Source organism: Tetrao urogallus (genome assembly GCF_951394365.1).
Source record: "Tetrao urogallus genome assembly, chromosome: 2".
Classification (NCBI taxonomy): Eukaryota; Metazoa; Chordata; class Aves; order Galliformes; family Phasianidae; genus Tetrao; species Tetrao urogallus.
The window spans coordinates 31477432-31500662 of record NC_136814.1 but is presented as its reverse complement, the minus strand read 5'-3'; the positions used below and the strand labels follow the sequence as shown (position 1 = coordinate 31500662).

The 23231-nt window shown below is 37.4% G+C and overlaps 1 protein-coding gene across 1 annotated transcript in view; it reads right to left on the bottom strand.

The window, feature by feature from the left end:
- Window positions 1–939: 939 nt before the first annotated feature.
- HEATR5B (HEAT repeat containing 5B) overlaps window positions 940–23231 on the bottom strand; it is a gene marked incomplete at both ends in the record, with an annotated part of 47789 nt that continues 25497 nt past the window's right edge. The window contains 13 exons of the mRNA XM_079532560.1: window positions 940–1244; window positions 2688–2901; window positions 5810–5961; window positions 8715–8939; window positions 10299–10568; window positions 13541–13685; window positions 13862–13989; window positions 14269–14529; window positions 15194–15431; window positions 16289–16468; window positions 18290–18358; window positions 20537–20718; window positions 22652–22903. Of these exons, the coding sequence (XP_079388686.1) occupies window positions 940–1244; window positions 2688–2901; window positions 5810–5961; window positions 8715–8939; window positions 10299–10568; window positions 13541–13685; window positions 13862–13989; window positions 14269–14529; window positions 15194–15431; window positions 16289–16468; window positions 18290–18358; window positions 20537–20718; window positions 22652–22903 (2621 nt within the window). The remainder of the gene's footprint in view (window positions 1245–2687; window positions 2902–5809; window positions 5962–8714; window positions 8940–10298; window positions 10569–13540; window positions 13686–13861; window positions 13990–14268; window positions 14530–15193; window positions 15432–16288; window positions 16469–18289; window positions 18359–20536; window positions 20719–22651; window positions 22904–23231) is intronic.

The window sequence follows — 23231 nt, the reverse complement described above, 5'->3', positions numbered from 1 at the left end:
GGTTCTGCAAACTTTATCAAAGACTACATCTCTGGTGATATTAAAATTTTGCAGGAAGAAGTAAATATCTTAGAATCTGAACAACATGCAGTACACATAGCCATCATTTTCAACCAGTGTCTGGCAGAATAGAGGGACTGCTAACACTGCACCTTGCAAGGGCCAAGAGCCACAGCAACACAAATGCAGACTGCAGGCAGTCCTCTTTTTCAAATAAACTTCTAATGCACTGTTTTGCTTTTGTTTCATTTTTTATGTTGTTCCTGTTGTTAGAGGAAATACGGCATTAGACTTTTGTAATGCTTTATTCAAGCATTAAAATGGACCCAAAAGAAAGATACACCACATAAAGGAAAGACAACTCATTACACAGCATGCTCAACTGTTTACCTTGAGAAAGACTGAAAGTTGTCTTTTTTTTTCTTCTCCCCCTTCCATGCAAGCAGAAAAGCTCTACAGTGTCTGGCAGTTCTCTTCCCTTATTTGTTTTAAAAAGAAAGAGTGCATATTTCTACTCTTGACATTCCCCATGTACACAGTAAGTACTGCATAACAGTTTCCACTCTTCCTTGCATCCCCACTGTGTTAGCACAGTGGTACAATAACAGCCACCAGATTTCAAACACCATTCAGAAAGGTTAAGGGTTCTTTTAAAAAATAAGAGGATTTCATGAGATAGAGAACAAGGTGGTTTTTTTTCTGTGGATAATTTATATTGCAAATTCATAAATATGATCACACTCAATTTCTCAAAAAGCTATACAAATACAAGTAACACCACTTCCCTTGTAATGCACAGATTTCAAATAATTACACAAAGCTCTATTAGACAGCCTTTAAGATACAAATTACACAAAATTACAGACTTATTTGCAGTAACATATCAGGGATAATGTAGTGCTTCAGACAATGTAACGGTCCAAAAATAATAAAAGTAATTCAAAAAAAGCTAGTTTTCAGTTTAATTGTTGGGGTGGAATGTACTGTGGGTGGTGGTTGCCTAGCAGCTGCTTTTGCCTTGCTGGCCTGACTAGCTCGGACTGCAGTTTCTAGGCGTGTTTTTAATTCAGGCGCAGCTCCCATTACGGTCTTGAAAGCATGTGGGTAAAGTGGTCCAATGTGCATCAAATTCTGAAGTGCAAACTCGTGAAGATCTTTAGATGCTGTAGATGCAGAAGCAAAGGCATTTTCATTCAATAAGTAGGAGATCAGAGTGGGAACAAGCAGCGCAAGCAACTGGACTCCTAAACGTGAAAGAAAAAAAAAAAAAATCAGATCAGAACGAAACAAAAAGAACTAGTAACAAAGTTTCTAGTCTGATAGATGTGAATTTTGTTTTCTGAATTGACAATAAGCTCAGTAATTACGAATGATCAAATCAAAAATAAGCAAAATAAAGAGTGCTTCCCATCATTTGGTCACTCCAATCTTGCCTATCAGGCTTGTGCTTCTCACTTCTCACTGTTCATCACGGTTATTTTGTTCCTGACATCTTTAGAAGTGTTTGCACAATCCAATTGCAGATCACAGATCTTAAAATGTAGAGTGGCTATTAAAGACTTCAAAACACTGCCAACAGACAAACAATTCAACCGATTGGAAAAGCAGCCTCCCCACTGAACATAACTGTTTTCACCATGCAACTCCATCTCCAGAGCTAGCACTTCAAAAAAAACAGCACTGTAACAATACTTACAGGGCTAACAAGACCTGCCATTAGCACAGAGTTTACCTTTAGAACAACAACAATCACCAACAAAACCAAAGCAGTAGGGCTAATATTTCTTCCTAACCTGGCTACAAGTATGCCTTGAAACGTGTAACATGTTAACTGCAACTTCTGGAGAACTTTAACACTAATGGGAAGTCATCTATTGAAAATTCTGTAGACTATTAGAATATTAATTATTTCCTCCTAGAGGTTTTGACAACACATATATTCTTGCCTCCTGTCAGCATTAGCAAAAATCAAATGTTCTGTTTCCTCCCTCACTTCAGTTATTCTCCAATTTTATTCATTAGAAACTAGGCCAGAAGCACGACTCTCAAGAAAACATACATTTAGTGTTATCATCAATGAAGAGAAATACCAACAGGAATATATTGGGGTAAAAAAAAAAAAAAAAAAAAAAAGTAATATTTTTACAATTTAAACTTTAAATACAGATTAAGTTCAATATCTGCAGGCTAAATCTTTCAGTTATTATATTGTTTCAGCTATTCAAAGTGAAGAGAAAGAAATTATGAAGACTGTATTCTATCTACCAAAGCAAACAGAAGGCTTCATCTACGATCTAGATCTTGCAACCAATACAATTTATTTCTTGGTCTCTTTAAATAAGCTTTATTGAGATGGTAGAACTAACCTGATAAAAATGGTGTTAAAATAAATAGTATCTAACATCAGGAAAAAGTAAATTTAAACAGTACATTCTACTCATATTTAAATACAAGAGAATACCACTACTTCAGTTCACACTTAAATTTTGCTTCAGAATTACCGGAAACTGAAATGCTACAGCATATCATACTGTACATGCTATGTGAGCTTGTGTATACACAAGTTCCAGTAATGAAATTATGAAAGTGCATTGGGCATTTTTTCTGTGAGTATGCTATCAATCTACAAGAGTTCTAATGTTCAACATTTTACAATTACGCATTTATCTAGAAAACTAAATACTCACTATTCTGCTCTTCACCAAGGGCAACCAGTGTTTCAAGGACTTTAATTCCTTCCTGGACTGCTAACAGCTCTAGGTTGTTTGTTGGGCGGTTCCTTTCCACAGCTTTCAACTTCTCAACCATTATAGGGGCCAAGGAATGAATGTATGGAGTTGACAGAGCACGATTGGTATGTTGGAACACAGAAAGTAGAAGCTGGTAACACTTGGCTTGAACCTAATCAAATCAAGATAAATATATTGTCCTCCAAGTTACTTGCTAACTCAAGGAATTCTAATACAATCAGTTATCTGTGTGTGTGAGATATATGCGATTCCAAAACAACAAAACAACCCAACAAAACAGAGTAAGTGGGAAGGAAATATACTGAATAAGGGAAAGAACAAAACAGGCTGTTTACTAAAATTATACTAGCCCAGTTTTCAATAAAAGAAGGTAATTAGAGTTAACTGCAGGTATAAAATGGTGGTCAGCACGAACTCAGAAAAGAAGTGGACAGTTAGCATCATATTAAACAATCACATAGGACCACAGAGAACTACATTTTAAAGTTTCATAACTATCAACGCTAAGAGTAGATGCATCTTCAAAATCATTACATAGTTTTCCAGTCTCAGATGAGTAATACAGTCTATAAAAATGATTCAGATCTCAAAGTGACCTTATGCCCTAACATAAGCCAAGGCTGTGGCCAAAAGTGGCAGGTACATCCTTCTATGTCTCCACCTTGTGCTGGTAATAGCATAAAAATATACACATAGGTATAGAAGAGGCTTGATCATAGAACCCTCTCCTTCCATCCTTCCTTTTTCTCTTCTTTCCCCAGCCCTCCTTTTTCTTACCAGAAGCAGGAAATATTGAAATTAACATTTGGGAAAATGACTTAGTGATAATCTTCTTTAGAATGAACATGATTTGGGTTCAAAAAAAACTCTTGCTCCAAAATGCCACACAAACAACGCTGGCCCTTTGAAAGGGTAAAGCCCCACAGCAAGTATGAGGATACAACACTGCAGGTTTTCAAACCACACTCAAGCTACAGGATAAGTTATCAAGCATGTTCTGAATGGGAACATTCCTAAGTATTATTAAACACAGTGATCTGTGAGGGGATAACTGGAAAAAAGAGATGCATAAATGAAAACATTAAATAAAAGAGAATATAAGCTAATAATAAGAAAACACAAGTTAGGCAGCTCACTTTGCTGTTAATATACGACTGCAAGTTCTCTGTTCAGCTTAATGTTTGAAGCCTGAAATAATAACAGTTCCTCAAGTACCATTTCCATGCTTTTTTTAAGAGAGCTCCATGGTAGAAAATATGCTTTGCCAGGTATTGGGAGAAAAATCTTTGGCCATTTTCAATAAATTATTTCCCTATACGCTCCATACTACTCCAAGTAATTTCTTCCTCTTTCTGCTGACATTTTGAAAACTCCTGACTAGCTGTTAAGGTTATTAAATTTAAAAATAAGGAGTAAGGGGCCATTTTGCTTTGTTTTTTTTGCTTTTTTTCTGTTTTAAACATCCATAGTTGAAGTAGGTGCAGTTTTACAACTGCATCTGACAGCAGAATTCCACTGAAGCATACACAATTGTACGCGTATGTATATAACTTTTGATACTCCACATTCAGAGAAGTTTTCCAAGAACTTCTGAGAAGCAAAACCAGGGCTTCTCTTAAGGCACATCTCCTGTAAAACTTACTAATTAGCATCAAGAGAGAAGGGCCTATCAAAATAAGAGCCTACAGCTCCAGAAAATGAACTTGTCTTAAAGACACTACTATGCAGCTCAACTATCACCCAGTCTTCTGCAAGTGGTAGCAGTTCCAAAAATGTTTCTGTATCTTTAAGACAATGGTATTTCTTTTAAAGAGTTGGTTTGTTTCCTAATTGGTTCAATGCTTCTATTATAAATGTCTAGTAACTGCACTCAGCAGTGACTGCTTTATATTTAAAAACTACAGCGAACCAACAACAAGCATCACAGAGTGCATGCTCTGCACATCAGTGAGGAGAGTGGACACGATCTGGTTCCTGTCAAAGCACTTCCTGTGAATTACAGAATTAGTTTTAAGTTCCTGCTCACTGACAGCTTTCCAGCAGGGTGGGCAAAGATGCACTTCTTTTCACCGTTTGTGTGTTTATTCAGAGCTGAGAGTAAGACGTAAAAGTTTCCACTTCACAGAGCTGACACTTCCATTCACACACTAAAATCTTAAGCAGCTTTTCATTCAAAGTTAGGCTTCAGCAAAGAACCAACTGAGTTTCTTGCCCCTGTCGGAAAATGCCAGCCCTTATGAAGAGAAGAATTCTTGCTCTGAAGAGGATTCTGAATGTCTTGATGTGACACTAAACACGTCAGCATTTTCTTCTGAGGAATCTCCGCAGTACTTGCTTGTGGAAACACTACAGATTTTACTTATTTTTAGTTCCTACCTGCTGACTTGTATAGCTGCTCAAACTAATACATGGCTGGAACACTTAAGCTTAACTATGAAGTATATTAATCTGATTGAGCAAAACTAGGCTAAAAGTTTGTTTCTCATCAGTGAGAAGATAATTTAGAAAACAATTCATAAAACAAACCAAAGGACAGAAGAGAAATCAAGAAAGATGATTCACAAGCTGTAGATGCCTTTGATGGTGACTACAGAACACAGATTTTTCTCAACTGAATTTTGTATGAACATTTAAAATAAGCATAGGCTTTGCACAGAATAAAGTTCATCAGGAATGTGGGCTGTAATTTTATCTGCAGAAAACATGGTTTAGTTTGTATTACAATAAATCAGTTTTACTGTAAAACTGTCACTGCTCTCTAGTAGCCATTCTTTTTCATTTGTTAAACATTTCAAAGGTTTTTTTTCTTTCTGAAAGCTACAAGTCATAAACTTGGCACAAGGCCGTGAGCAGATATTACCAAAAAGTAATTTGTCTGGTTTCTTTTGTTCATTATGGAGTTTCCATAATGCACCACTGAAAATTCTAGTTATTTTGACAAGCAGGATCTGTCTCTGAAGTAAAGCTCCCACAGAACATTCAGGAAACATAGCAAATATATTACAATTACTATTTTTTTCCAGCTGTATATCATTCAAATTCCTGTATCATGATCTTACCCAAGGATCACTGGAATTTAATGCATTTTTAAATCTGTTTATACATCCACTCTGTAAAGACTGTACTCCAATTATTTCAGTGCTTGCTGACCAAAGGAAGAGAGCAATAGCTGTAAGTACGCTTACTTCATCGAGAACAGGCTTGGAGGCTTCTGAAAAAAGAACCAAACAGGTTGTTAGATAAATTCTGAATGCTTTTCAGAGTAAAGTAAAACCCAGTGAATGCAGACAAACTTAAAAAGAAATGTATTTGAAATGACTTGCAACTGCATAAAAGTACACATTTATTCATTACTGAATCACTTTCTTGTTGTTATTGACTGTGACTGAAAATCTAAAGCTGAACAACTCTTTTCCAAAGGCTCTTTCAATAAAGTGATTCGAACTTTCCAAAACAAATAGCGAGCCAAAAATATCACCCACACTTTTTCTCTGAACAAACCACATTTTTGTTTCCCATGTGTAAACAAAGGGTGAAAACCTATTTTTGAAATCTTTTTCCCATTAAAAATAGTTGGCTTCCCTTTTTTGTTCTCTTCAGCTGATTCAGCAGAGTAAAAGACTGATAACCAGCGCAGCAACAACTGTAACTTACCATGAGCTCCTACATAACAAATAGGCTGATCTGACATCTACCTGCCACAAACAAAAAAATGGTAGTCCTATTCAACCTTCCTTTCTTTTCAAATTCATCTGTACTTGCAACTGTCATCCTTTTCCTGACTGCACCAGCCCTTCATAGATATGGTTCTTCAAGACACACCAGCAGGGAAAAAGAAAATTCAGTACTTTTCTGCTGGTTTTGTTGGCTAAGTTGTTAAGACTCTCAAGGGAGAGCAGAACCAAAGCAGCAACATCTGTATACTCAGCAAAACCAAGGATAGCATGACATCCTTTTTACAGTTATCAGCTAGCTGTTAGATTGGCTTTAGCCATGACGTGAAAACTCACTTCAGAAAATGACTCCAGACATTAAGTGAGAAATATAGTGGTGTTCTGTTGGTGTTTTTTGTGGGGGGGTTTGCTTAATATTAATGTTCTTTGAAACAAAATTGCATGCAACAGACCTCCATTATATTCTTGTGCAATGTGTTCACAGAAGACTGGAAAGGAACAGGAAAATTTACACTCTTGCAAGGAGCTTCTGAAAAATTTCAGAAGTCTGCATAAAGCATAAAGGCAGTAATGTTTGTGGAAAGGTGAACTGGAGAAACTCTAGAGTAACAAATGGCTGGAAGACATGAGCTCATATGACAGATCAAATTAGAATTTTGACTCAGATAACACAAATGCACCGATCCTTCCCCTTCAGACATTTTCAGGATCATTTGCAATTACCTATCCCACATGAGTAACTCCATTCAAGCTTCTCTTCAGATTATAAATGGTTCCTCAGGGATGTAATGGGAGTCTTTTGGGCTGAACTGCCGTTAAGCAAATGACAAATCTTTGTCTCTCTCTTTGCTAACCATGCAGCTGAGACTACATCTTTTTGAAGAGCAAGGCAAAGCACAAATGTGAGCCAACAGAAGTAGCCTGTAATTCACTAAACAAGACACAGTAGAAATCCTGCCGATGGCTAACAGGCTTTTTTTTGGCAGGAGTAGGATTTTTTCTAACCACTGACAGCTTGCAACAGAATTGCATATCTCCTACTCCAGCATGAACCTTGCCACAATTATCCATTGCTGTCTTCATACACGTTAACGCTTACTGTCATTAAGACTACACAAATCTTGTCAGCAAGCACTTATAAGATACAGTCTGCTTTTTTGAGGTTTAATTCAAGGTGTTGAGTCCAAGTACTGTATTGAACAAATAGACTCAGTAAACAGATTGGTTCTTTCTACAAACACTGTTTTGGTAACTAAATTCCCTTTTCCTTTAAGCTAGCTGGTATCCTGTGGAAAAAGGAAAGGAGGAGTGGAAATTATGGTCTGTTCCAGCCTTGACAATATGTTTAGAGTTGCCAGTAACCAGAGAAATTGAAGCATGGCCTAGGAAATGATGTGAACGCAGCTTGGAACTCATTCAGATTTTATTTGCAAGATGTTAACTCAGTCAGAAACACTAATAGATATCAGAAGGAAGATTTCAAGTTCCAGAAACAAGGCACTGAAACTATGAAGACTGATACAATTATCCAAAACGCACATCTAAAGCACAAAATTTTTACTTTATAATGGGATTCAAACTGGAAGAGAGATGCCTGAACTAATGTAGCAAAATACCCTGAGTTACAAATGGCAACATTTCTAATAGGAGGTTATGACCAATACTTCTGTACAATCAATGAATGTACAGATGTTATAGTTATGAGGTATACCAGAGAGCTTGGCTATGTAGTTATTGCACCAAAGCAGAAAAGATAGGATGCTTACCCATATCCTGGGCTCGCTAAGTGAAACTCCAGTGGAGTGGATCTCCAGAAGAGATCCTTTCCCACTAGTAGTCAGCTCTTCAATGGGTCTGGGAGAGGTGCAGCCAGGCTCCACCCCTTCCTGCAGCACAGGTGAATGGCCTTCACCTGTGCTCCTGTGGCTGACTCATTGCTCGCCTCAGGTGATCAATCAGAGGTTCAGGTCTTGATTCAGCAGTTCCCATACAACTGCCAAAGACAACATCCAACAAACACACAACTGAGATAGAAACTTCTAACATACAATTGTATTTTCTTAGTCAACACTGTGCTCATCTCCAACACAACCTACTAACTTCTGCTAGTTAAGCTCTGTGCACTCAGATCTTTCTTCCATTTCAGTTTTAGAAGCAATTTATCCACCGCTTTTAACTCCCAATCCTCAGGCACGCAACCTGTTAAATTATAGGCAAATACAATACTTGTCTTTTCACTAAAGCAAAAGCCAGTTCTGTTTTAGGTTTCCTCCACTGCAAAATCACTTACCAGGTTGTGAGTATTCCAGGATAGATGCCAGAGTACTGCGAATAAGACTTGCCCACTGGTTTTGAGTTTCATCAGTCTTGACTGTTGGAAGAGTAACAATAGTTTTTATCCCTTGAAGTGCTGCACTGACTGGAGGTGGGACCTGATTGTCTGCTGATTTTACAGCTGTTTCTTTCAATACTCTCGTAATCAGAAATAGGATAGTAGGCAGGACTGTCATACAACCTAAACAAGACAAAGTAGAATTTCTGAAGTTATTTCCAAACAGTGCAGTAGGTAACTTCTTCAGTATTCCCAAAATGGATATATATGGCTAGAAAGACAAACTGCAATTCAGGTAACAAACTAGTACATAGAATTCAGTATTTTATCACCAAATCCATTCACCAGTACTCTCAAAGTATATCATTAGCTTTTAGCTTTGCCCTGCATGGCAAAAAGGAGTTAGACTCTCTCATGGATGCCATCAGAAAGTTAAATATCTTGAAACACCATCTGTACATGTCTAAGGTCTTATAAAAAAAAACTACAATAACAGATCTGTGAACAGGTATCCAAAGTCAGGGCACTATCCAAGGAAGCAGGTGTGTATTACAAGCCTCAGAAGTAAGAAGGAAGTTCAGAGTGTTTCATGTCTTGGATAAAATTTGTAACCATTTGATTACTCTACAAAAGAGACAAAGTGCTCCTACCTCTTACATATCTGTTGATGTCATCAGAAAAGCATCTAAATTTTGTGCAGCAAGCCCTAAAGGTGCAAGTTGTGCAAACTCAAGAAGTACTGGTCAAATAACACGATCTGACTTTAGACACATGGGAACTTCATTAAAAGTAGTTTCAATAATCCATACAGACTCCAAGCAAGTGCAGGAATGAAAGAAGGGCGCTAATGGGCTTAGGTGTATAATATCAATCTACAACTCATTTCAGACAGCAAAGTCTCTTTCCACATTTAATTCTTAATCTTTTCTGTGCCTCATTTTTCCACATCTGTAGAAACTACCCACAAATTTGTGTCCTTTACAACTGAACTGCACTAAGTGCAATTACCCTCGTTTATGCATATCCTTTGTGACAGCCTCCCTGGACAGAAGAAAGCTTTATTTAGTTTAGAGTTACTTTTGGGATGACTGACAGCCAATGGCTGAAAAGCAAAGTGCAGCAGAGCTAAATTGTGCTAGTTTTTCCTCAGTGTGGTTCTTTTTCATCAAAATTCTGCTTCTCCTGAACTTCTCAGGAATTTAATTACTGCTTAGATGTCAGTCTTTCACAACATGATTAAAATTGGTCAAAATCAGGAGGTTTGGAAAAAAAAAAATAAAAAAAAGAAGAAGCAGGAAAAAGAAACAATGATATAGAGCTCATTTTCTCAGCAAACTTACAGTACACATGCAGACTTGAAGCCATTTTCTTAATGTTGAATCACTGGAGAATGCTGAGCTCCTAGTTTATTCTAGAACCTAAGCAACACTTTCAACAGATGTCCTTTAAACATCATATAAGAATTTGATTTTGTTTTAGTATCATAAGCTCACAGGATCCCATACATACAGTAACCGTTAATGTCCTTTGTCAATACTTTACCTGCTGGAGAACAGAGAGAAGGTAGGTCAGACAGTATAGTGACAGTGGCAGCCACAAGACGAGCACTCTCCTCAGAAAGGTGGGATTTGGCAGCAATGTGACTTGGAGAATCTGACACTTTGGAACTTAGATGGGGCATGTGTCGTACCAGGATAAACATGAGCAATTCCATGGCTGCAAATACTAGAGATTTTCCAGGTACAAGACCACCAGTCTCACCTCCCTCTCCTAAAGCAAGAGGATTTTCTTTTTCTCCAATATCCTCTTCATCTGGAAAAAAAGGAAATAATTGTTGAGGATACAGTTAGAAAAAGAGATTCCATATCAAAGATTATATAAAACACTAAAAAAAAAAAAAACAAAAAAAAACAGTTAAAAATCCACAGAAAATAGTTGCTTCAAACAAAGATACTATAAACATGACTCATGTCAAAATAAATATTCTAGTTTGAAGGACTTAAATGGGTTTAAGATGCTTTAGAATAATTGTAATTGCAGCAATAGTTCTAAAAAACCATTCTGAACTAGAAATAACAAAGTAGTAACAAAATAAAAACGCGGCAAGTTTTTCTTTCTCATTCTAATGGCAAAATTAAAGGCAATGACTGTCAAATAAATAGTCATTACAGTATATATTTTTTTTTAACTTAATGGCCATAAATTAAGTGTTCAACACTGACAGATCTTATTTCAGCCTAAGCTAACCATGAAATAAGAGAACAGAAAAGCATAGTAGGATTCTATGTCTAACTCCACAATTTCAGTGCATTCAATTTAGAAAGGCTCTCTTTTGAATGGCAGCTCAGCCAGCTGCAGTCCTGCCTTCTCCCATAAAACAGTAACAGAGATTCAGCACATCAAAACTGGCCTGAACCACCCTCACAGAGCCCCTGTGAATTTAAATGATTGCTAGAGTTTTCACATTTGCTGATTTGAAAAAAGCAACTTACCAGACCGATAGCAAACAATTCAATTAATTCACATGAAGGAACAGAGCTTACATTTTAGCTATGCTGGTTCCTCAAATTCTAACAAAATCCCCTCTCTGTCTTCACTTAGAAAATGGGTAAAAGCTAAGTTTTCTCCTAACAGCACACAGTGCCAGAACCATATAGTAGTTTTCCTTAGTAAGAAACACATCCTTTAGGTTTTACTTTTCTTCCTTGAAGTAAAATAAAACATGGCAAATCTAACCTAACCAGATACAATAAATGCACCATGGCATCATACTTATTCCTCATATTCTGTGTGGATTTCTGCTTTACTTCTTCTATCCACTGTCATCTCATCATATCCTTTTCAGAAATGTCTGGCTCGCTCTTTTCTTCAGTCTCCTTTAAGAAGGGGAGATTGCCATTCAATCACCTGTTAACTCTCTTCTGCAACCAAATAAGTTTCAGCTTGCTCATCCTGCCATTCTTATCTTCCCAAGCATCTAATTGGACCTTCACTGGACTTAAACCTTTGTCAACACCTCCATTACTCAGGATAGGAAAGAAAGGATTGAGAAAACAAGACACAGCTCCAGACACAGCTTCGCAAGCTTAAGTGAAAAGAAAATTTCCCTTGATCTACTGGCCACATTCTTCTAATGCAGTTCAATAACTGAGTATTCAGCATTGCAGACATGCACAGATTCAACTATCCAGTCCACATCTCTCCAGTTTTTCACTGATATAAACAACTTTTGCAAGATTATTCACACAGTAATCACCCACCAGAAGGCGGTTAGACTTTATTTACCCTTACTAAGTTTATGCTAACTTTTCCCAATCACATTCTTGAACTCTGAAATTATTTCCAAGGGGACTAACTCCAAAAATCTTTCAACACACAAGGCAAACTTATTGGTCCACGTATCCCAGAACACTCTGTAGAGCTACCCTTCCCGCAGATGGTAAAAGATTACATGAGACTCGCAAGGCTTGTGATTGGAAGGCTTCTTCCAGTTGATTTAATATGGCTTCATCCACCTCTTCTTCTTGATTAAGCAGTCTGTGGCAAACAAGTCTTTGACTGCTCTATCACCCTTCAGTACCTCTTACAGGTACTAGTTCTGATCCAGAATAGAAGAATGTCTAGCCCAGATGCCTACTCCAACACTTTGTTTTTCTCTTGACAGTCCTACAAGGTTCTCTAACCAGATGAATGGAGATAAGAGAAAGCTTTTTGCTGCTGGATGCCACAACCTCACAGTCTCCCCCACTGTAGGAGTCCCATGCTCCATATTCCAGCACAGCCTTTGCCTGTCCATCCTTATGTGAGGCATGCATCTCAGGCTCCTGTCTCTGCAAGATCTTAGTGAAGAATATGCCATTTCTCCATTTGGCTTTCCAGACACTACAGTCTGCTTACCTTCACACGCATTTCCTTCATAACCTACTGATGAGATCAACCTCACCCCTAGCCCTGCATGGACAAGCACCTCGAGTACAGTCACATTAGGAGTTTCATCTGAATTTTCAAGGCAGGTCATTAGACTTCTGATTTCCCAGAGGTGACTGTTCCTCAATCAGCAGACTGTATGTTGCTGCCTGTCACTGCCATCATTATGCTGACTCGAGCAATCCTACACAGTCTTGAGAAGGACTTTTGGGTGGCACAAGCACGTCTTTCCTTGCTCCTGTTTGCACACCCTGTTCTCAAAGCTTTTGGTTGAAGACACACCCTACATGACAGTTCAGAACCAAGATACCAGTCCACTTCACTTCCAGACAAGAACTCTTGGTTAGTAATCAAATTTTCACACTGGTTCCAGTAGCAATTAGCTCACCTCATGCCTGCCAGTCCTGACAGGGAGACACCACAGGACCCAACGCACCACAAGACACCGCTAAGATTCAAAAATCAATGAAATGCTAAGATCCAGTCAATAGATAAACATCAATGAAACAATTGGACTAGATGATTTTAGAGGTCTTTTCCAATCCTAATGATTCCATGAAACTAGGTATTACTAAGACCTTACAGTGGCTTGTTGAGTGTAATTTTCATCACTCATGTTCAAGAAAATGAGACACGAAAAGAATGACCAGTGGAATTATGAGGGGAAGGAGAAAATACATCTTACAAGAGTTAAGAAATCAGCAGGTAGTTTTATGAACGCAGCTACAGCACCTGTGGAATATACAGCATTTTCCTCCTCAGTGTAACCACCGTCTAATGCATTTGAGACCCTCCTCAAACATGAAAACCCACTGCTTCTTTAATCTACAAAACAAGCTATGTTTTCAAAGTCTTACTTAGGGAGTTCCTCTTTTCCTGCAAATAATCCTGAGCTGCTCTTACTATCTGCTGGACAACTCCTGTAACCAATAGTTGGACTGAAGTAGGATCCCAAGTCAGGAGGAGTCGGTGAAGCACACTCAGGAGTTCAACACCAAGGAGCTACAATAAACCAAAACACAAACTAATTAGGGCTTAACAATTCCCAATTGTAACATCAATTGCTTAGAGCAAGCAGATGCTTCTCTTGCTCAAGAATAATTACAGGTTCTTTAATCATCACAAATGAAAGATCAAGACTCAGGAAAGCTAACTGACATAACATGCTCATACAATACCTGATCCTCTGCAATATGGATCCTGGCACAAGGGGAATCCAATAAAGTGTGAAGTGCTTGTAAACAAGATGTAACATGTTCAACAGGCTCTTCAGGTCTTGGGGAACAGAGAAACTGTATGCTAACACCTGAAAAGAGCAGTAATTAGAAGAATGTTCACTTCATCAGCTATACACAGCTACATCACAACTACTCTACAGAAATGATACAAATCACACTGACAAATACTCTGTCAAAGCTGTGAAATATACAAGAGGTAGAGAGAGACAGAGATATTTCAAAATATTACTGTCCAGACAAATAATGCATTTTTAAATTCCTCGGTTTAAATAAAACAAATTTTCTTACTCCCATATCATTTTGTAACATAACATGCTGGTACTGCACTCGAAATTCATAGCTCTTACCCAAAATTAAGTGCATGCGATCTTTGTTCAACTCTGGCAAAGATTTAGTGGTAGGTGGAGTTCCAGGTGTCTGGTTTAACATAATAGATGTGCCACGTTTCTGTGAGTTAGGCATTGCTGCAGCAGTCTCTTCTGTTGACTCAGAAGCACTGAAACCTGTACTGTTCAGCCAAAGTGCCACTGCATGAAGTATAGGAGCCCAAGAGTTTCGATAATGCAGTCTAGCTGTATCAATTGTTTCAGGAGTGTAAAATGCTCCTCCTATTAAATAAGAAAAATAAAGATCAATTCTGAAATTCTCTCCAAAGGTAAACTCTGAAATTCTCTACAAATAACAGACAAAAAGCATGTATTCTAAATTTCTTATTTGCTCATACTGTGTTTAATCATGTAGATATTCACATGTAACCCTTGTTAGTCACAGTGTATTCCAACACTCCTTGTGAAGAAGTAACATTAGCACATCTCACAAAGTGCAATGGCCGTGATGGAACAGTAAGAAGAAAGTCAAGAGTTGCACTAAAATACCTCAGATCTTACAGCCTTTTTCATACAGAACATTCAAATTTTGTAAGACCACATCCACTGTAATCTCATGGATTGTATTTCCTTGAAGTAAGTATCTTTTTGTATTTGATGTCAAAGTATTACAGCTGTAAAAAGCACTGTTTTGCTTTCTATTTCTACAACAGTATTGTTTAATCATCTTTGTGAATCAGATAAAGAATTTTTCATTGTAGATTAAAGAAAAACTCAACACAAACTTTCAGCATACATTTCTATTACACAAAAGCAAAAATTACTTGCATCGTTTTGTCTAACATGAAAAATCACACCTGCCAAACAATTTAAAGAATTTTAATAAAACAGCTAGGAGGTTTACTTCGTTCTTCAAACCAACACAAAAATAAATTTCAGTATTTACCATCTGGTGGAAGCTGAGTGGCAAACTCAGCTGGTAGGGTTAGAAGAGCATAATCTTTCAGTGCAGCTAACCAGAGACGGCTAAGTGAAGGCAACTCTGGCTGTACAAGTGTTATCAAACTGTCAGGTGGCAACTCGTCTACTGTACCAAAATCATCCTCATCCTCCTCTGTACTCTTTAAAACACGTTTGGGTTTGGTCTCTGCTTCTTTCTTAATTTTCATGGCCACAACATACACCTAGGAGAAACAGAGATGAAAAGTTCACATTGTGAAATCGAAACAACAGAAAAAACAGCAGCAGCCTTTTCCTTAGAGCAATTGTCACTTTCTCAGAGCAGATGAGGTACGATATGCATAAAGATTAAAATGGCCTTTAGTGGGTTACGTGAATACAAGAGCATTTATATGTTCATCTTGGAAACATGCTATAAAAGGATTTTCACACAAATATGGGAAGCAGAAGTATCAGAAAAATACAGTAAAAATAAGCATTTTTTGAATTAGGAACTTCACACAACAGATGCTCCATATCAAAGCTGAATGTAATATTATGGGGTGACTAACAGGCTTACATGGCTGAATAGTCGACACTTCCCTTTGAAATTTCAAAATAAATTTCCAAGAAAATTTAATCCAAAGGTCCTCAAAGCACTACTCCAAAAGAAATCAAAATATAATTTATGTAATTAGACATGTAGCTCTAAAGCATGCAAACAATGTTTCAGGAAGCAAGACAACATAAGCACTTTTTTCTTTTGCAGATAGTTTAAGGTTTTAGCAATATCTATGTTTAGCCTGCAATTTGTTGTGAACTCTAAAAAAAAATTTCTAGTTGGTTAACTACAATATTTTATGAAAATACAGTGTAAGAGTATGAGAGTGTACAATACAATAAAATACAAAAGCACCACTAGACAAAAAGGCAGAAAAAAAGAATCAAGAAATACACTGAGATGAAAACACACCAAGAGTGGAACTGCAGTAGGAAAGGAGGAAGGCAGAGATAAGGCTAGCTGACTGACTAGCCAGCAGGGTTTGATGCTGCTGAGGTTAAATCTTTTCAAACATTTGAAGATGTAATAGGAAATGGTTACCTCAGCCCATGCTTTCAGAACTGCAAGTTTTTCCATAGTGGTGGCACTTTCCCGGTAAAGCTGGCTGGAGGATCCTTTTCCTGCTTGTACTTTATCCAGAGAAGAGACAAGAAGGTTGTGAACTCGGCGGAGATCATTGAGGTCACTTACAACCCCACTTCCTATCCATGCGCTACATACCTAAACAACAAAGGTTAGAATCACTCTCCATTAGCAAGAAAAACAGATATCTTCATAAATAAAAAACATAGAAAGAAATATAATAACAAAATCTCAACCATTCTAGCCTGACATTTTCCTTTCTTCTCTCCACTCCTGACAACAGAATTGTTCAGGTGAATGGTTACAAAGGCTGTTTTCAATGGCTACTGATACAATGAAACTCAGATACGTAGAAAATATTTAGTTTGCAAGACACAGAATCATAGAATGGCCTGAGTAGAGAAGGACCTCAAAGAGCATCCATTTCAACCCCCTGCCATGGGCAAGGTTGCCAACCACCAGACCAGGCTGCCCAGAGCCACCTCCAGCCTGGCCTTGAATGCCTCCAGGGATGCCACATCCTGTGCCACATGCATGCATGCCACATGCCCTGTGGAGGGCATCCACAGCCTCCTTGGGCAACCTGTTCCAGTGCGTCACCACCCTCTGAGTGAAAAACTTCCTCCTAATATTCAACCTAAGCCTCCTCTGTCTCAGTTTAAAACCATTCCCCCTTGTCCTATCACCATCCACCCTCGTAAACAGTCATTTACCCTCCGGTTTATACGTTCCCTTCAAGCACAATGAGGTCTCCCTGGAGCCTTCTCTTCTCCAAGCTAAATTCTCCCTAAACAGGTGATCACAAAGTTTTTATTCTGTTCCCACATATCTGATCAAATCACTCAAGTACTGTTTTTTCCCATTCACAATGAAGGTCGTATTGCACAGCAGTTCATAATGGTATATCTTCAAAAGCTACAACTCAAATTACATGTTAAAGTTCCATGAATGAAACGCTAATGAAAAGCTTCCAAGATCATAAACGACTTTAAGAAAACATCAAGAAATGAGTAATATGAAAAGTTTCAGATATGGCTCGGGTATGAAACAAACAGTATCATATTCTAGATGAGTCAGCACCTGACATGGAGGTCAGACAGTTGGGCGTCTCCCTACTCCTGCTCTTTTTTTTTTTTTATTTTTTAGATTGAACAAACTAAAAACAGGCACTTAAAACTGAAACATTAAACAGATCATAACTTTCTGTCTAGTGCCATACACGGGCATTCATCCTCTTACACTCAGACAAAAGATTTTTGGTACAAATGCAGCTGCTTTTACACCAAAAAGAACAAATTCTTCAAGGATGAGAAAAAGCAGCAAAATGAAGAAAAAAACGCAGCAGGGGGAGGAAGAAGAATGGTGGGAAAAAAGAGTTCACAGACTCTTTTCCGATGGCAGTCTTGTTTATCTCTAGCTTATTTTGCTTTGAGAGAACCAGTTCCTTTAGGGAAGGCCTGGAATGATGGATATATTTAAAAGAAATACATGGTTTATTTACACACTTGGCTCTGCAGATAGATAGGAGAGGACTGCTGAAAATCTATTACAAATTCAAAATCCATTCAAAAGTAGGACTAAGATCAGCTTTGCTCCTTCAACCCTAAATCATCATTAGTGAGTACTGTTCATCAAAGATATCTGAATGAATACATTCCCATTTGTCTTACTACACATTTTTTATTTTTTTTCTTTTTCTCAATTTTCTTTTTCTTTTCCAGTTACCGAGAAGCATAGAATTGATGTGGATTCAGAAAATCTAAAAAGAATATTACCAGATGACTCTAAAGACGTTGCAAAAAAAAATCTCAGCTTAGGCTTACAATATTTTCCAGCTATTTACTACTGTTCTCTTCTGCATCATTCTTCCAACAAGAAGAAAAATCATACACATCTACTGCATAAAGGCACAAAATGTATTCAGTTTGGCTTATACCATCTGAACATACTCTTCAGTACCTGGCAGGCCTTGGCAGTTATGTCAGATGGTGTGTCTTGGGAAAATGCTGGCCTCAGAGCAGCTCCAACCTGGAAAGAGGAAAAAATCCAATGTAAAACAATAGTGACAACACTCTTCATCCAACCTTGCTTAAGGTTCAGGAATATATACAAAACATGCAAGATAAGACTGTTAGTGTTTATAGTTATACCCCAAAATTATGCTTGCTATCTAGCAAACATTTCCAACAGTATTGTCTAAATGACAAAGAACTGTTTTTCTGTTGCTTGTCTTCCAATAGTCTTTTTAATCCCTGACTGCCTTTGCATACATGGAGCATTCTCTTTTTGTTGTTAATGAACATCCTTTTACACATGAAACTACTATGAATTCAGTTTATGCTGAAGCTGCACAGACAATGATTTTTTGAACTCCAACAGAATAATAAGGCAAAACCAGGTGTTCATTACTGCATTTGTATCATGTTCTCAAAATGACAGACAAAAAAAGAATTAATCAGTTGTTTTCAGACAGTGTTTTTCTGGAATAGAAAGAAGTCAAAAAGACAGCAACAATAGTTACAGCAGTACAGAAGGATGGGGAATAAGATGAGGATAGGATGAAAACCTGTCCTGATGAAGTGTTTTTCAATTCTGAAAACACAGAATAGAAATCAGAGGAAAACCAGATAACTTGAGGTGGGAAACAGGCAAGGAATGGTGGCAGGTGGCAGCGTAGAGAACTCTGGTAGGCACAGAAGGTATAAATAGCAAAACTTGACAAGATTAGAGGAAACCAGTGCAATCTTAGGAGTGATTCCAGAGTTAGCCATGTCACTCCAGTTGGAAGGGAGAAAAAGCCCTTAACTTCATCTCTCCTTTTAGTATATTTCCAACAGGTAACAGAATTAGAAAGCCCATATCACCCTTCTAATTCTCATATCAAATGTCCCTACTCAAAAGGATGTTTCTGTATGAGGAATGAAATAAATATTTTGTAAGATGTTCACAGATTCTTCTAAGGACCAGTGCACTATCCTAAACTATTCTCAAGTTAAAATGCAGTCTAGAAACCATGTGCATTTAAAGACTTAACAGATTGATCAACGTGCATCAGCAAAACATAACTGGTATGCCCTAGGACTTCCAAAGCAACAGGAAATCAATCACAGTGTGAGTATTGCTACTAAAAAAACCTACAATGCCATGAAAGCAGTTATTTATGCAGAAAAAAATGGCAAGTTTCATAACATGGAATTATAATGATAGAATGGTGTTCCCCTCAAGTACTGGGAGGCCACAGCGAGGTGTCCCCGGAGCCTTCTCTTTTTCAAGCTAAATAAGCTGAATTCCCTCAACCTTTCTTCATAGAAAGATTTGTTGGCTTGAGAAAGATCCCCTGCCCCTCTTCATTTGGCCAGGTACCCTATTTGAAACTCATTCTTGCAGGCACATTCATCTTATGATAAATGTAAATACTGAAGTCAGTGGGATAAATCACATATGCAATTGTTTGCAAGGCTTAGATCTTCTTAAATGAATCAAATGAAAGAACTACCAAAACTGATTATAGATGCAAATCAGTAAGAACCAACCAAGAAAAGAAGAAGCCCACCCTTCAAATCACACTATCCCTTAAGCTTTGCTCATTCTCACACTCAAGTCTGAGGCAAGAGATTAATCTTAAGCATGTTATATATCTATAAGTCAAATCTGGAGTACTGATATTTCAGTATGATATGGAAAATTGTTATGATATATTTAGAACTTTAAAAATAAAAGACAGAAGAGTTAAGCTATGCAACAAAATAATGCAATAATTTCCCAAAATAAATCTTCAACCACTCACCTCCCATTTCCACACTATTGTCGTTTTTGTTTAAACCCAAGTGTATTCATTAGTTCCCAAGAAAACAGATTTATTAGATTATTCTGGGATTGAAACAGTGTTATTTTCAAATTCTTCGATCTACAAATGAAATATCACTCTTCCAAAAAAAAAAAAAAAATCAAGTTTAATTTGTAGTATTTGGCTTTCAAGAATCAATAGCTACTGGTGTTTTTTTTGTTGTTTTTGTCAGCTAATAAATTATGATAAATAGGAAGAGATACACAAATTTTGGAGCAGTAAATAAAGCTGCCTCTTTAGTACATTTTCAAACAAAAAACCTCTTCACAGGTCTTTTGAAGTTACAAAATGTTCTCAAAGCTAATTCTGGCATATTGGCATAAATATACAGTTTCATGAAGTTATAAAGAAGGTCTCACATTAGCCTGGTATTGCTCCAGTATCACATGGCCTGGAAACTCTGGCTCAGGAACTGACGCAAATTTCTTGATAATGTCTTCAAGAGCTTGAAGACCCGCCATTCGTAACTGGTTGCTGTGATCAGTTGCAGCCATGAATGCCATTCGAATAAGGTCAGAGAGATGCAGTACTAAGAAGTCATCTTAAAATAGAACAAAAGAAGAACTGTTTAATAACTGAAATTATACCTGATGACAGACATTTGTAATATTTTCCTAACAGAGATGTACAGATTTCATACATTCGTTTCCGAAGGTACACATTAAGGAAATGGAAGAAATACAAGAAAGAATGTAGCCTTTTTTCTTCCCATCTCCTTTAAACTGACATAAAAACATTTATTCTCAAGACAATATTAAGAATTAAGCACAAATTTGAAACAAAGTAAAATATGAGACAAAAAATATGCATTGGACAGAATATTTTAAATGTGGCTGAGTGGCTTGTAAGAGGTAAGAACATTCAGTAAAATGGATTTCATGGCTCCTTTCTGCCCTATATATACAGAAAATCTTCAAGGCAGTTCTTGAGTCCTTTGCTTATAGTGACCTCTGCTGACAGAAGAAAGCCTCGTCAAATTTAACACTTAACAACTGAGTATGCCTTTCTACTTCTGCACCCAAGGGCCGCATCCAAGGCCATCAGCAAGCAGCCACCAACATGTAGAGAAAAGCACCAAATGACTCATTAACACCGTGAAAGGATATTTCTTCTGTTTGTATTTCTTTCTTTACTTTCAATTTGAATTACCAGATGTTGTGCAATAAGAAAATATGTTATTTAAAAACATAAATATCCAGGGCAATTGATTAAAAAAAAATCACAATTAATGCTCTAGATCTTTTCAAGTTCAAAGACAAAATAGTTCATTTTGTAGCTGAAATTTTCAGAGGCATGCAAACAGTAAAGACTGTCATTAATTCTTCAGGTCACCACAGATATAGCAGTGAACATCAAATAATTTGTAAGTTGAATTTATGGGTAGAGATTTGGTGAGTTTTCCTTTTATGATGATATCAAACAAATCAAGTTCACATTCAATAAATTTAGTGACGTATATTCTCAGGATTATTATGTGCAATTCCCTGCAGGATCCTATGAAAAAGTAGCTCTTTTATGATTTTCCTCTACAATACAACATTTCCAAAATCAGCTTCCCAAAGCTCTTCCCTCTCACTCTTCAAACACTGACCCCAGCCTCTAATCAAGTAAAAACCAACATTCTCCACAAAACCAGTGCACGGTTCTGGAACCAGACACATAATATCCATATCAGAACAGAAGCCTGTAACAGCACAGGTGCTAAAATCCACAAACCCTAGGATCTTTAGGATCTTCATATATGATATTCAGCCTACGTGTACATGAGCTCCTCATGAACGCTACACTACACAGCTGAAGGCAATCACTATGCACCAGAACCAATACACATAGATGAGCAAAGGACAGAAACTTCCCACTACTAGTTTGAAACTGTCTTGTGAAAAATGTGTTATGTCATTCCCAGCCTCTCAGTTACAATTCTCCAAGTTATACACGTATCTTGAATACATGATATTTACCAGTCTCACAGATATCGAAAGAATTTTATAAAGCAACTGGGTTCATCCCTCACACGTCTCTTACTCTGCTACAGCAATTTACCTGGACTTAACTTTTTCCTCTCATAGCACTCTTTTGCTGTGGAAACGCTAAAATAATAAGAATTGTTTATCACCACTATTGTTAGGCTCGACTCAGATAAATTATTCCCAGCTTACATTTGACCAGAAGTTTACTCCTTCTATTTCAAACTAAAAGAAAGAGTTTGCAAGCCCTTTTCTTCCCCCACTCCCAAGCAGATCAGTCTGTTAAAGTTTGTTGGAGAATATAACATCATTTCGTGTTCACGGCATGGTAACTATAACAGTTACACAACTACAGCTTCAGCCTTTTTCTATTTCCTCTGTTTTTAACTGTTTGAATGAAAGGAAGTTCACTTTCAAAGAGCTTACATTTTTATCTGGGTTGTGTAATTTTAAGCCGCAAAGAAGTATCAACAATAAAAAAATTAAACATGCACATTCTATAATTACTTTTTGGGTTTTTAAGTCTGGCTGAACGAGCCAGCGCCAGATCAAAGTGTGCCTTGTTTGCATTCTCACACAGCATGATCACTCGGCACAGGCAGTCGGCTGCAAATACACGAGTTGCCCAGCGAGGTGCTACAGAAGGCTTGGTTTTATCCTCTTCACCCAGGGTAGTAAACATTGTATCATCATCCATCTCGTCCTTCTTCTCAGATTCTTCATCCTTACCTCCTCCCAAGGGAGCTGCAGTGCTCATGTCTACAGTAAAGAACAATATTAAGAAAAATCCTGATGTTAAAAACTACAGATGACTAAGAACATTACTCAAAGCCCTACAAGATTCTAAACGCACCCTCTTAGTGAGTATGGTGCTGATGGATTGATGGTTGGACTTAGATGTCTTTTCCAACCATAATGATTCTATGAGCCAAGACGTTCAAAAGAGAGAAAGGCTATGGTAAATCAAACATGGATGAAGAAAACTCAAAACAGGGATGTTTTGAGAAACTGATCAGGAAAGCTTGTGTATATGATTTGTAAATCTCTACTTAAAAAGAAAACTAAATTTTGTTCATATACCACTTAG